Source organism: Buceros rhinoceros, unplaced genomic scaffold, assembly GCF_000710305.1.
Source record: "Buceros rhinoceros silvestris isolate BGI_N320 unplaced genomic scaffold, ASM71030v1 scaffold8604, whole genome shotgun sequence".
Classification (NCBI taxonomy): Eukaryota; Metazoa; Chordata; class Aves; order Bucerotiformes; family Bucerotidae; genus Buceros; species Buceros rhinoceros.
In genome coordinates this window covers 38,095-53,746 of record NW_010408802.1, presented here as the reverse complement: position 1 = coordinate 53,746, position 15,652 = coordinate 38,095, and the positions used below count along the sequence as shown (strand labels likewise).

The 15,652-nt window shown below is 36.8% G+C and overlaps 1 protein-coding gene across 1 annotated transcript in view; it reads right to left on the bottom strand.

Annotated features, from left to right (window-relative positions):
* Nucleotides 1-351: 351 nt before the first annotated feature.
* The window catches only part of COG6 (component of oligomeric golgi complex 6), a 53,113-nt gene continuing 37,812 nt past the window's right edge, over nt 352-15,652 (bottom strand). The window contains exons 14-19 of the mRNA XM_010134986.1: nt 11,842-11,973; nt 11,150-11,317; nt 9,075-9,182; nt 7,544-7,597; nt 4,563-4,642; nt 352-916 (exon numbers count right to left, since the gene is read on the bottom strand). Of these exons, the coding sequence (XP_010133288.1) occupies nt 769-916; nt 4,563-4,642; nt 7,544-7,597; nt 9,075-9,182; nt 11,150-11,317; nt 11,842-11,973 (690 nt within the window). The 3' untranslated portion in view covers nt 352-768. The remainder of the gene's footprint in view (nt 917-4,562; nt 4,643-7,543; nt 7,598-9,074; nt 9,183-11,149; nt 11,318-11,841; nt 11,974-15,652) is intronic.

Below are 15,652 nucleotides of genomic sequence, written 5' to 3'. Positions count from 1 at the left end.
CGTGTATTTTACTGGTCCCAGCCTTAAGAGATCTGCAGGTTTCAACTGATATAAAGATTCCTACAGAACGACTGCATTAGAATAAAATCCTTCCAGTAAAAGAACATTATACAAATAAGTTAAAGTGTTATGTTCCAGGCTATGTACCTCCATGTAGTTAAAATACTTATTTCTCTTACAGAAAATGCCAGAACTACCAACAATGATAACGAATTCCAAAAAAGCACATAAATTTTGCCTCAAAAATTTAGTCAACAGGATTTGAAAAACAGCATCAAATATTCTGAAATTATTTATGAGCTGTAAAATGAGGGACTTGAGACATTCAAAGTATATCAGTTGTATTAAAATTACTGATCATAGGCTGAGAAAAAGAGTAAAAGAACAGGGAACAGAGCACACGAAAATACTGGTGAGGTCGTATGAGACACTGGTTCAATCTCTAGATGAAAGGATTATATACAGCAAGGAAAAAGCTTCTTTCTCCTTTACTCTCTTTTTCAAAGGGATTGCATATTGTCAAGGTCCATTTCCATTAGAGGAATAAATTAAAATAATTTTTAATCTATGTTCTATTTTTTGGCCTCTAGAAGGTATTCAAAGACACAGGAAAGACTAGACTTCTGCTGAGTAGATTAAACAAAACCGCGTTCCTATATATTTCAACTATACAGTTACACATCAAAATTCCAAACAGAAAAATAACTCGATGCAAATACTCAACAAATACAGATTTATGGATTCTGATAAATCTGAGGGAAAGCACGACTATGAAAGGAGTGCTTGAACTTGATGAGGAGATCTGTGTAGTATAGTTTCTGGATCCTTATATTCATTTGAAGGATCCATCACAGCTGCATATAACTCACTGTAAGCTCTGCAGACCAGTTCTGTTGACTGTTTTATTATCTGCTCTCTAAAAAAGAGAACAAAAACATAATTAGCAAATTGTAAGGAATATACGTAAGGAATATGTACTACATACATGGAATTAAAGATAGACACTAAAAATATGCATCAAAAATCAGTGTCAGTTACAACAAAAATCCTTTTTACTTCAACTGTGAAAACAGGTTACAGTTTTAAAACAAAAGGCGGCTTCTTCATCTCTTTGCATCATACCTAGATAAACTCACATATATGATCCTGATAATCAAGAAATTAGCTTCTTTCTTTTTGCAATCATGAAAAAAAATGCAATAATGAAAAAAAAGTAGAATTTAATTTGCATATGTTAGTTTTGCAACTGCACTCCCCTGCATCTTTTAAAAGACTCAATCTTAGTGATCTACCTTCTACCTCTCCCTGTGGCTTCTCGCTGTCCTTTGCAAATATACACTTTTTTTTCCAGCTACCAGCAAGTACATTGTATTTGCTTTATCTTGGCAGCACCTAATTCCATAATCAGTCCAAAAGAAAGAGCTGAAAGTGATAGTGGTCAGAGACTCAAAACTTGGTACAGCCTTTTACCAACAATGCTATGAAGTCTGTGTCCTGTTATTTTTCTGGATCTAAATGAGCAACAATGTGCAGAAACTGGATGCTAAATTTAACTGAGAAGTTCAATATTTTTTAGAACAAACTATTTTTATTTTACATTGCCCATTAATCACCATGGTGATGTGTCTGCAGTTGCACATGCATTTTTATCTATCAGAAGTAGTAGTTACAACTATTTTACAGCGAAACTCATTTGAGTGGAATACCAGGAGAAGCTGAGGAAACCAAGGTAACCATGAATCCAGATTCAGCCCTGCTGTAATATGCAGCAAAGGAATAAAGACACTAAAACTGCATCCACTAAAATCAGGGCTGAGGTACCAGTTGTTGGGAAGTGAGAAGTTAAGAAATCTCAAAGAGCGAGTGCACAGAACTTCGTCTTTTCAGGCAATATTAAGAAATGGAAGCTATGAGAAAGGAGGGACAAACTCTGCATTTTATTCTAATGGAAAGTATCCACTTTTTTGATAAACAGGACCAACTGCCAGTATCACGAGATTATCAGCATACCCGAAAAACAGACTGGCCTTATAACAGCAAATTTAGATACACTGTTGTAAGGGAAATACATTCAAGGTGTTCAGGTAAAACAACTGTCTCTGAATGCAGTCTGGGATCACTAAGCTACATTAACGTGACCATCTCTGAGGAAAGTATTGCACACAGAATGTGTATAAAATTAACTGTATTGCACCAAATAATATTAAAAGAAAAAGTTCATTAAAATATTCCAGAGGATTGAACAGCATCAAATGAGTCTTTCCATCACATAATGTCAGTGTCATTAATCAGTACATTAGGATTTCAGTTGCCATAACAACATGATACATTTTATCACTAACACAAATGGCAGCACTTTCTAAAAATAGTCATGCCAGTATTCAGTTTCTCTGATCCAACACAAATGAAAAGAGCTTTTCAAGACCAACACCATATAAATAAACAGCTTAATACTTTTTAAATGAGCAAAGGAATTTGAAAGACAAGAGCATGCACTGGCAAGTGTTGGAAGGAATGTTCTTCATAGCTGTAAAGCTTAAATCATTTCGCCAGTCAGTATATAATACACTGGTTCCTTATCAAAAGCATGTTGTCTTGAGAATGAAAGAACTCTCGGGTTCCAGCTCAAACGCTGGAACAGCGGATCATGATTACGTAATTTCAAGAAAGAAGTCTTCAAAACTAACTTGAAAATCTCAACTGCTATAGTTAGAGATTAAAATTATAGTATTAGTTAAACATTTTGCTTGAATCTGGGGAAACATTGGAATTTTCAAGTTCTATTTACTACAGAAAATATTGACTACTCTGACTACAAGCATACAGCTCTGTAAATACGTATCTTAAATTCAGAAGGATTTCCTGTATTTAAAGATACATGTTTGAAGGATAAGGGGCTAATAAACTTTTTTTTTTTTTAATTCAGAGCAGAACCTGACCTATAAGCGGTAACAAGAAGTTAATAAACTCCTGCATGTTATCTGAGCTGAAGCAGCTATAGTAATCTTCCTCACACAGGCTCACCTCTCAGCCACCCACGGTTGTAAGTTAACATGAATTTGGCTTAAACCGTGCTAAGAGAGGTTTAAAAAGCTTATCAATGGGATAAGGCTAAGAGTGCATCCATGACCAGTTTATCTCAGTTCATCTGACAGAAGAAATTATTAAGCCAAAGTCATTTTACTGTGCCTGAGTCTTTATGGTAGCATAAAGTCTACCTCTGAAAAATTGCTTCTGTGTTAGCAGTGAAAAATTAAGGCTTTCAAAATAGATTTACTGTTATTATGATTTTTAAATAGACCTACATTAAAAAAATTACCAACAACTGAAATACAGGTTTAATAGCTTGACACCTAGAAGCAGAAGTTGCAATGCTTCACTAATGCTACTACTCAAGCTACCGTTTGATCTGTACTAGGGCAGAACAGCTCTCACCAACAAGGTCAGCTCTGCCGGCTCAGTTGTGGGAATGGTAAGTCCAGCAGAGACCCAACAAACTACGGAAAAGCACCAGTTTCCCCATGCCAAGCCATGCACCAGGCACATGGTATGAAACTGGAAGGCTTTGGATAAGGAAAACCTGAGAAATACACCAGGAGAAACTGGCGGTTGAACTAGCTGATCATTGTAGGACCCTTCTAACTGAATCCAATCAATTCCCAATTCCCTTGATATACATAATTTTTAATTGCAAGATGCTCTAATGAAATCCCACTAAGGACAGGTACTAGTAATAAGACTCCAAATACTGTTCCATTACATAAAATGTCATGTGCTAGTCTCAATTTCTGGTATATTCTATAACCTGCATTCTTCTCAGAAGTGTGAAAAATAAAGTCAAGAGAAGTGTTTCATCAGTGCACTATATAATTCTCTGAGTGTAAGTACTACAAAATCTCTTCATATGGTTCACATTTAATTGGAAAGAAATTTGTGGCGCTTTTCTAGCCTTAGGGTTCAGTTATATTAAAAAAACAAAACAAAACAAACCAACTCAAAGAACAACAAGAGAAGAGATAATAAAGTTTTTGCTTCTATACCTCAAAGAAGAAATCACTAACAAAACCCATATTAGGTGAAAAGTAATCTCAGCACAATATTCAAGGAGACAGAATGCCAACACTCTACAGCAGGAGACAACAAAGTTGAAAATTCTAGACCTGATGAAGCTGTGGGGAGAAAAGAAATCCTGAGTGGAGAGTTACAAATTTCATCTGTCTTTGGAATGCTTACAAAATAGCTCTAAAACAATTCACAACTAAATTGACAAAAGACTGCCACATAGCAGAACTTATTCAAAATAGATGATTAAAATTCATTTTGATGATGTCCCTTAAATCAAAAGGAACTACTTTAGAAAGTTACAGGGTTATATATACCTCACTGCTTGTTGAAAAAGAGTAAAGTCAGAACAGAACAGAACAGAACTGTGACCTGAAGGACAATGTGAATACGATCACAGTTGATAACTTGAATTCTCATCATGATCCACTAAAACCTAATCAAATGCATCTTTCGATCATTATGCAGGCATAATAGAAATTCAAAGATAAGGTACTTACTTCACAGTGGCACTCAGAAGGAAATTCAGCTGGGCCATTAATAGACTATCTGGAGCCGACAGATAGCGATCAAACTGAGCCTAGGGGTTGGGGGTAAAAAATAGAGTATGAGATCAACATACTAAAAACTTGCTGTTAAATGAAGATAGGTAAAAACACAGATCTCTGGAAAGTGATTAAATTAAAATGGCACCATTTTATTTGATAAAAATTTCTCTTTTTATATACTTAAGACAGAGTCTAACATACTGTTAAAGGTAGAATTTAATAGCCCAAACCAAATGTTCAGCACCTCTGCCACCAGAATTTTAAGTTCCTGACTCTGAGTGTGGGTAGAGGGGCAAATAACAGAACCCAGCTGACATGATTGTCCATCTAAGTTTTCTATGCAGGTGGTGCACGTATGCATGCACCTCTGAAGATCAGATCCAGTCTATTCAGTGCAGAGGGAATACAACAGCCTCCAGAGAGAAATCTAATCTGTCCAAGTTAGACCTGTTTCTTTTTTACATGTTCCTTTTTACTTTTTGACTGCTTAATAATCTAATGAGCACTTACGCTGGGAAAAACAAGAGCAAGGGATCTAGTTCAGGCTCCAGGCTTACTTGTCCTCCCCCAGAGAATACAGTGAAAAAAAAACCTGTGGTGCTTAGATTCCAGTAGTTTGGAGAGGAAAACATTAAGAAAGAACATTACTGTTGTCTTCAACTACCAATGAGAGAAGTCGAGGATGCCCCCTCCTTGGAAGTGTCAAGGCCGGGCTGGATGGGGCTTTGAGCAACCTGATCTAGTGGAAGATGTCCCTGCCCATGACAGGGGTGTTGGACTAGCTGATGTTTAAAGTTTCCTTCCAACCCAAATGTTTCTATAACACGTATTACACTAAGACAACATGAAATGGGAGAATCACAGAATCACAGAAGAGTAGGGGTTGGAAAGCACCTCTGGAGGTCATCTAGTTCAATCCCCCTGCCAGAGCAGGTTCACCTAGAGCAGGTTGCACAGGATCACACCTGAGCATCTCCAGAGAAGGAAACTCCACAAACTCTCTGGGCAGCTTGTTCAAGTGCTCTGTCACCCCCAAAATAAAGAAGTTTTTCCGTATGAAAAGGAAAATTCTGATTAAATAGTAAAAGAAAAATCATCACCATGAGTGTCATCAAACATTGAACAGGTTACCCAAAAAAATGTATAATCTGCATCCTTTAAATTACTCAGGCAAGGCCCTAGGCAACTTTATGTGATGATTGCAACCTTCCCAAACACTGGATGCATCTTCTCAAGATGGCAAACCCTAAAATCTACATCTATCCATCATTTAAATGTGCAAAGACTGGGCACGAATGACTAACAAAATCACTCACAGCACTCACGAATTAACTTTTGGGGGCTATCTGCCCTCATCAGGAAACCAAGGGAGCTTTAGCTGGGAGACGTACGGACTTTACTAGAACAGCATTTGTAAGCACATATGAAAAAGTTAAAAGGCTGAGACCTAGAAAACTTCCAGGTTAAGTTGGGAGACAGTGAATCTGCCTGCAAGTACTGCCTCCACCTGTTTAAATTCTGGGAAGACAACAGATTAGGCTGATTGATAGATGGGGTTTATATGGGTTTGATTTCAGCATACTACATTTCATTCTGTGGGTTCACACAAGACATGAAACAAAGCAATGAAGAAAATAAAAGTTTGATTCTTCTCTAACTATTCATATGAAATTACTATATACTGCTACAGATAACAAAGCTACATATATATATTTTAGAGATGGTCTTCAAGCTGCAGTCTTTAAATTCCTCATTAGTCTACAAGATCATGAGAAATAGAAAGTATTTTAAATGCAAAATTTATAAATATTGGTAAGAATGCATGCTGATCTGAGTAAACCACTGAATAGTTCAGTGGACGAGAGGAAATGGCTTCAAGTTGCACCAGGGGAGATTTAGGTTGGATATTAGGAAAAATTTCTTTACAGGAAGGGTTGTGGAGCACTGGAACAGGCTGCCCAGGGAGGTGGTGGAGTCCCCATCCCTGGCAGTGTTTAAAAGCTGTGTAGATGCAGTGCTGAGGGACATGGTTTAGGGACCCCGGCAGTGCTGGGTGAATAGCTGGACTTGATCTTAAAGGTTTCTTCCAACCAAAATGATTCTGTGGTCTGTGCCAGAGCTCCATCTGTCCAACAAGCCTGGGATTCAGGCTACACCAACACAATTAGGGGTGATTCAATACACAATTCTATAAAAGACTTTTTTCTTTTTTTTTTTTTTAAATCTTTTAAAAAGACCTTTTTTTCATGGGGATATACATGCACTGCTGGATGAGTGGGCCTTATCTACAGTTAAAGTTCCAGAATAAAGCTGAACTTAGCTAAGCAAGAAGAGTGACGGATCATATATTATTGCCTCGTGAATTGTGATATTACTATCTCTATGCAAAGTAGCCTTCCAACACTCTAAGAAAAAATATCAGCTGATAATTTGTTTTAAAATATATTGTAGCTTTCAACTTACAAAATATAACTGTGACATATGCCCAGCACCTAACTTGTGAATTAGCTGAGCTATTTGCATAAAATCAAAGCCTTAGAACTAAAATTACAAATGATAGCAGAACCTATATTTCAAAGCATACAGGCAAAAAAACCCCAACCAAAACACTTGGTGATTAAAACTAATTAGAGCTAAGTATGTGCTTTTAGCAATTTAAGATGACTCATGGGATAGCAATCTTGTAAGTAAAGTTCTGTTTGTTAAGGATTCATAACTAATGTTCTATTACTATCTGCTCATAAATAATTCACGTATTTATTACTTCAAGTGGTCAAATTACTAGAAATGAAGAAAGCATTCCCAGACATGCAATTTAGCTATTCTTAAAGAGGGTGATTGGTTAAATGAATATCTACTACATCACATAATTAACAGTATTCTTTCCCATGTGACAGCATCACCACCATAATACGAAATTGTAAACTTCTTACCATTGCAACCTTCAGGGACACGTAATCCATATTTGGCAATTTTGAAAGAGGACCCTAAGAATCAGTAGTCAAAAAAGGAGGGGGAAAAAAGGTCATACTAGCATACGGAAAAAGGTAAGAAATAAATTCTGCGATGAGTTCAGTACTAAATTGTTATTTGGTCCCACTACAACATCTTGAAATGTTTAGATACTGAATCACATTATCAATACTGAAATGCTGTAATAGTTCATCTGTATTTTACCAGTCTCTGAAATTAAAAACTCTGAATATCAAGTTCTTAGCATGTCCTTTGAAATAACTGTCTTCCATTTCACCATCAAATAATAAACCCCCCAAAATCCTTCCTTGAAATCCAGAATTACAGAGGACAACTTCCCCCTACTCATCTGTTCCAGGACCATGCAGAATTCAAGCCTGTTTCCCAGTAAACCTTCTGTGCTGGCATGACATTACAATGTACATATGCTGCCTAACCCTCCAGCAAATCCTGTGACAACATCACCTCTGCAGCCAGGCAGCTGGACAGATACAAATGAAAATTGCTACATTCCATTAACAATCTGCACTGGTGGATTTGAAGTTGGTTTTAGAACAGGAGATAGGTTCAGGAATAGAAAACCAAGCTGAATTATTAATCAGATTATTTATACATTTATTTATTCATCTATATACATAAAAATCTGTTGAGTTTGGGCACTTTATGTAAAATTATTGCCTGAAGAAACCACATGAAGCTCTCCAACACAGATGTGCTTTCTCTAGAAAACACTATTCTACACCTTCCAGAAGATCACAGGCACAGCTGAAGGGAAGAGGTCCTGCATCAACACCTATCATATAACAACCGTGGTTCACAAGAAGGGAAGAGTATTGAGCTCTGAATTTCAGTTTTCAGCTCACTCCAAGAAATCTGAAGTTTTCACTTTCAGAATCTCACTGTCTCAGAGCTTGAATAGCTAGAAAAATGAATGAGGACAAAAGAAGAAACGATTTCAAAATACTATTAAACTAATCTGCCAAGTTTTCAGAGAAGAAAAAAAGCAGTAACTGTCTAATGCACACAAGGTATCCACTCTGTGTATGGTGTGCAATGGAAGAAACCTGAACGCTGAATGCACTGTAGGTCCAGTATGTTCTAGCTGCCATGGAACTGGTACACATACTTCGTATTTGTGTTTTAGCGTCAGCTTGACTCTGACACTTTCTGAGGCATATTAAACTACCTATACAGCTATTCTGAGAACGTACAGGATGTCTGCGGTGTACGGAGCCTGTTGATGGTACAGAGATAAGCTACACAGAAGGATTGTTGCATACCAAACTTGCTAGAGTTGCTGAACACACAGTGTAGGTGATATCTCTACTTGCAAGGTGCCTTAGTCTAACAGTCCTGGTCCCGTGTGAAAAATCAGATATTACTGAAGTTTTGCTTTCAGAAGAAGCTAAAGTTGCAAAATCATTAGTGCGAAAATTCTTCTAATTGACAGGTATGCAGTACCTCTTCAACACGTACATTATATAAGCTTACCTGTTCCGGTTTGTGTTGCTGCACCGAGTTATATATGTAACTCAGACCAGCTTTTGTCAACACGTAGGAAGCTTGTTCATTTATGAGCGTATCTAAATGGGCTTCAATCTGAAAAGGATAAGGTATTTCTAAAATATGCATGAGAATAATAAATAAAACAAACTGTGGTTAAAAGGTCTAGAACACATAAAATTAAAAAACAAGTAAGAAGAAAAGGCAAATGATCAACAAACAAGGACAAACAGCAAATACATACAGCATAATTATTTTATCCAATTATGCCCTCCATATTATAAAGAGCCAATAATACAAACATTGATAAATATTTCATGTCTAACAGAAGAAACTACTTTTTATTTGTAAATTCAGCAGCACCAAAAATTAAGAATATCGAAGCTCTAATCTTAAGAATTGCTATATCATTTTATTTTGCTATAGTTCTTTGAAAATACATGATAAAAATCACCCAGCTCTTACTGAAAATATTGACATTAGCACAGCAGTTTTAAAACAACGAGAAAGAGTATTTTGCAAGGAAAGCTAAACTGAAACTAAATCATAATCATTAATGGTTTTAAATTCAATACTGATAAATGTGTATTTGAAAAAAAATAACTGAAAGAACAGTAGACAATTAAATTACAGCTATCAATTTTGCTTTAATTATCTTTCTACGAAAAAAGTCATAAATGTATTTTAGATTCTTAGCATAATCTTCACTTTGCAGGGAAACCTGATCAATAAATCCAGTCACAGCAGTAGCAATCATTTTTTAGTTTTGAGTAGTCTTGGAAAGATATTTGGGTATACATACATTATTACTTCATTTTTACAGATGACTACCCCAAATTTCATTTATTTTTCTTCCAGTCTTAAAGAAAAGTAGTGATTTATAAAATATCAAACTCTAGTAAAATGGAAGACTTCCACATTGATAGCTTAAGAGTTCACCTTTTTCCTGCCTAGAATTGTTTAGAAAAATGCAGTTTTCTTTTTAAATCAGGAGGGAAACGTTAATATTTCAATTTGGAGATCTTAACTGATTTAGAGAGTTCTTTCTTCCTATGAAAAATATTTCTCTTACTAAAGAAGCTATTCTAACTCTGCTTTAATAACCTACTTATGTATAATCTTAAAGATATTTTTTCAGCCTGTTCCTGTATTTATAAAATGTCTGAAGAAAGCAAATGGTTATTAAATACATAACCTTCAGTTCTACTGCTTATTTGAAGAATAAATCAGTTGCAACATTTACTGAAATGTAAATGTGAAAAAGAAACTGATAACAGAAATTAGAAATGCCCCAGACAGTTTGGTAGGGTTGTCTGTTTGTTTGTTTCAGAGCTATAAGGTGCTAGAAATTCTAATTAGGAGTAGAAAGCGAGAAACGGCTCACAGCAAATCTTTACTGACACCTTCACATAAGAAGTTGTGAGTTTCTTCCAAGCCCCCCAGCAACAAAAGCTCGCCTGAGATATACTACAGAGATATTCATGTAGCAAAACTATCAATGGGCAGTGCCTAAGTTTTCCCAAGTCAATGGTTTATAAACTACATTTCCATTTCAAAATGGTCTCACATATGAACTACTACCCTGGCATTTTAGGTGAAACCAAAGAAAATGAGAAAAGTATAAAGAAGGGCTGAAATAGTGACTTCAGCTATACTACACTGTAGTATAAACCAGATGATGATCTAGTACTAACTACATGATCGAATATAGTCAGTCATTTGACTGAGCTTTCAACTTCCATTTGCTGCTTCTCACATAGTTTGCAGATAAGTATTAGAATGATTAGGATAACAAAAATGTTCACTAATATGGCTTTATCTGCATCTAAACCAAACCAAATCTTCTAATAACTTTTTTGTCTGTTAAAAGACTCTGTGTACTCTAAGCTCTGATATCTGCTATTTGCTTATGATGTCTGATAAGAACCTCTCTTATCACATTTACTGGATTCAGAATTGATCCAAAGCCAACATTATCAAAGATAAATGCATTTGCATCACAAGTTATAGTCTGCAAAAAATCAGTAATAAGTTCATTTTCTTTTGGAGCTGTTAAAGCTTACCTGAAACTGTAACATTTCTAGACGTTTGTCAGTGAATTCAAAGAGAGCCAAAGTAGTCTTCATCATATAAAGCGAATTTACCATGAAAGTTGCCATATCAGCTGTGCCCAAATTACTAGCAGACATAGTACACATCTGTAACAATGGATCTAGCACGCAAGACAAAACCTAAAATAGAAAACACACAGAAAAGAGGGAGGGAAGGGAGGAAATCATGTCACACGAGGCTTCTAAGCTCATTCTGTCTCTATCATCTATTTATTCTCCAAAGCAGAATAAAGAGAGCATTTCCAACTGTGAAAGTAGTTTTCTACTAGATTTGTCAGCAGGTGATCAGCTACCATAGTGATGGGAAAAGTATAAAAACCAAGGAGGAACAGATTCTAACCTAGCAGGAGGAAGATTAACCCAGATTAGATAATTGGTAATTGTGCAATCTTGAGGGTGTATTTACTTAATGGAGTAGTAATTGGGTAACATAATTTAGATACTGTGTTAAGAGTAGCACTCCATACTGTACTGTAATTATCCACTTTGTTAGTCACCATCTTACTCACATGACAAACTTGGGTGGTAGGAAGTTCCAAAATGGGACAAGACAAAAAAAGATTGATGTTTCACCCACCTTCTGTATACTAACTTACACATACTTTTTAAGCCCTCCTCTTCAGAGCAGTCAAACATACTTATACCTGCACAAAGTCAGCTTGACGAGCATCCAGTGGAACAACAGATGAGTCGTGAGATGCCAGAACCTCCCGTAGCAAGTTAAGTGTCTGATTTAGTGCAGAGCTTGGGCCAAGATCAGGAGGTGGGAGTTCAACCTGAACAACAAGATTATCTGTTGGTGGGTTGCTTTTTTTTTAATTTCATTTACAGCAAATACCATCTAATCTGTAAGCACAGATGCAACCAAATAATAAAATTACATTTGGCCATGCAGAGAACTCAAATTTCACATGGAACAAATTTAGCATGTTTCAGTTAACAATTGCCTGCAACTTTCAACATCACCATCCCATTCAGTGACAAACAAGCAAAACTGAATTTGTCCTTTCATTCAGACTATGTCTTGTAATCTAGAGATCTAGAGAAATGCCCAGGCTACTGGTTTTAGTATTAAAAAAAAATATTTATGCTAGATTAGGTGATAAAGAATAGCCACGTTATTGGCACTACTGAGGGAGCTTTGAGCTGAATCTTCCGTAAACACTCGGGAATCCAGTGCAGGCAGAGCCCTGGAATATTAGGGCCATACTGCAACAGCTGAAGGAAGTCATTATCTTGACAAGGCCGCACAGCCCCTATTATGCCAAGTATGAGAGCTGCAGTCACAGGGGCAACAGTCTTAATCCCCAGCAAGTTTAAACCTTAAATTACCAGTATACAAATGAACTGTGTACAAGCTAACTCAAGTATATCAACACAACCAGAAACAATACTGCCAGAACAGGAATGCACGCCTACCTCAAAAACAAGAAATAGGAATTGCATTTGGTTTAAAACCATGAAGAATAAGTTTTTAAATCTTGCAGAAAAAAGCAGACTTTCAGAGTCAAATTATGAAAAGATGGAGCACCTACGTGATTTTTGTGATTCTATTTTTTGATTCTATATGATTTTTAACACAAGCTCTCATACTTCAGCCCTTCTTTCTAACAGGCAAACATTCATTAAACACTCTGTAAAATGTTTATATAACACAACACAGTACATCTCTTTTTCCCAACCCGCACTTCTTAGGCTCCACTCCAAACATATTTGCATTTTCTTGTCTTTATGCTGCCTCAAACTGGCTTCCTGCTGCCTCCAGACCCTTACTACAACCCAGGCTACTGGACTCATTTCCTTATGCCAACAACCCTCTTCCCACCCTCCTGTCTCCTGCCTACCCAAGGGCAAACACAGATCTGTTTGACTCACGCAGGAAGACCCCCAGCAATATGGAAAAAGTGAATGTTTCAAGGCATAATCTCTTTACAGAAGGATGTAGGAAGAACTAAATTTGGCCTAACCTGGAACTGGCCTACGCATCTCACTCAAGGAAAGGCAGCGTGCACTTCTGCAACAGTTTTACTCCAGCTCAACAAGAGAAGGGGGCCTCTTTGGATGGACCCCCAAGCCGCAGGCAACATGTTCCATGCCTTCCCAAGTGGGAACTACTAATTAATAGCACAGTAACATACAAATCTGAGTCACCAAGGAAGAAAAAAAATAATTAAAAAAAAAAATAAATCAAAGGGGCAGAGGCTGATGGCTAAAGAAACCAAGGAGAGCCTAAGAGTGGAGCACTTCAGAGCCTTCTGGAAATTGATGAACATACAGCTGGAGAAAGAAGAAACAATTCTCTCTTTCTGGAGCCAGGCCCATCTTTCACAGTGTGTGTTTCGAAACGTTTTAAGACACCATACCTGTCCCCACGCTGTTACCAGGACAGATCAAACAAAAACTTTCTGCATCCTTCTGAATACAAAGTGTTTCTCTGTTTTCACCTCCAAGAGGTAGTAGTATAGTGGATTTGAGGAACTAATGGAAAACTACATCTAATAGGTTCAGAGAACAGTTGTCCTTCAGCCTAATCAGTCTTTAAAGCATAAAAAAAAAAAATTCTAGCAATGAAGTAACAGTAATTCAGAAAGATGCACTTACTGAGTGTTGATTAGTAGTAAAGTTTACTGAAATTTACAGCACCAAGTGACTTTCTTCTTGTTTATTCTTGTTATTATTAGGGCTATTGATTGAGCTCTGAACACACTGTTCTCAAACCTGAACTGGACCGTGTTCAGGGATATTTTGGCATTAATTTGAAACTAGAGTTTGATGGGGTTTTACTTCCAACCCACACATAGATCATGGCAATGATAACTTCAGGCTTCTTTGCCCAGAATTTTTGTCTCCTCAAGCAGCTGATGGTCAGAAGCTTCTCAATTAGCTTCACCTTTCTTTTAATCTGTTCTTTTCAAGTGCACTGTCGTCCAGATGGGAGCAAGGAACAACATTATGGAAGAAGAGAACACGGCAAGGAAAAAAGGTTTAGATGATTAAGATTCTATTGGGGTTAGCTTGAAATTCCTGACTACTCGAATAGAGGTAGAATTATCAGTAAGAGGAGGGAAAATTAAAGCAGCGCTATATTCACCTTGAAAATTCTATCTTTTGCACGTGAGTGTAGATAAGGATTTTTTTTCAGATTTAAAAAGGAAAATTTTAAAACAGACATATCTAATTTATAGAGGAACCTACCAACTTCTATTTGCAAGAGCTAAATTGCTAGTCTAATAAAAAGAAAGATGCTTGAATGTTTTATCTACACGAGAAGATTATTATAATGAATCCTGCTTCCGGAAAAATGATTTGAAATGCATGCTGAATTCTACTTTTGAAGTACCTGCCTCAGATGCAAGTCAGACAGGAGCTAACTAAAAAATTATCAGAGAACTTATGTAGCAGCTAGTACAACAGCAATAAAACATCTAACACAGTATTAAGTGTCTAATCATTTATAACCAGCAGTTCAGTCATGCAGAAACGAGGCCAACCAGGTGTTCAGCCTTTCAAAGATAAAAAAAAAAAGAAAACAATATATTCCCAAATTTTAACATGCAATATACAAAACTGAAACGACTTCTCCTAAAATTACAATGGATACTGAAAGTTGTATGTAAGGTTTAGTACAAAAAGCTGGATCTTCATTTGAAGTTCTGCATATCAATCAGTGGGGAGCCAGTAGTCTTCCTCCAAATATACAACCAAGAGCACGTTTCTCTGTCTATGAGAGCAAGGAGCTCAAATGATGTCTTGAAGGATTTAACAAACAGCAAGGGAAAATACAGGAAAAAATAAAGGCAATATCAAGAACAGAGTGCATGTATATTAATTGTTTCCCTTTCTTATTTACGAAGAAGTTTAAATAGGAAAAAATATATGCAATTTTTGTTCCTATTAAATACAGTTAATTCTATTAAGGATGGGAGCTGACATTAAGCAGAGCGTCTTTGTTAGAAGCTCGTATGTGCACCTGCAAATACTGAAATAGAAGCAATCAAAACTATTTATGTGCTATCCCATTTGAACATTAGGAAGTTAAGAGTACAGAAAGACATCGACAAACTGGAGCAAGTTGAGCAAAGGGTCACAAAGTTTGTGAAGGGACTGGAGTATCTCTGACACAAGGAGAGGCTGTGTTCAGCCTGGAGAAGAGAAAGCTCGGGGAGCAGGGGGATGTTAGCAATGTGTGTAAATACCTTATGGAACGGATAAATAAGAGGAAGACAGACTCCTCTCAATGGTGTCCAGTGACAGGTCAAGAGGCAATGGGCAGAGATTGAAACATAGGACAACAATTTTTTCTGTGAAGTGGTCAAACACTGGAGACAGTTCCACAGTGAGGTTGTGGAGTCTCCATCCTTGGAGACATTAAAGACTCAACCAGTCCTGGGCAACCTGCTCTAGCTGACACTCTTTGCGCAAGATGGTTGAACTAGATGATCTCCAAAGGTTCCT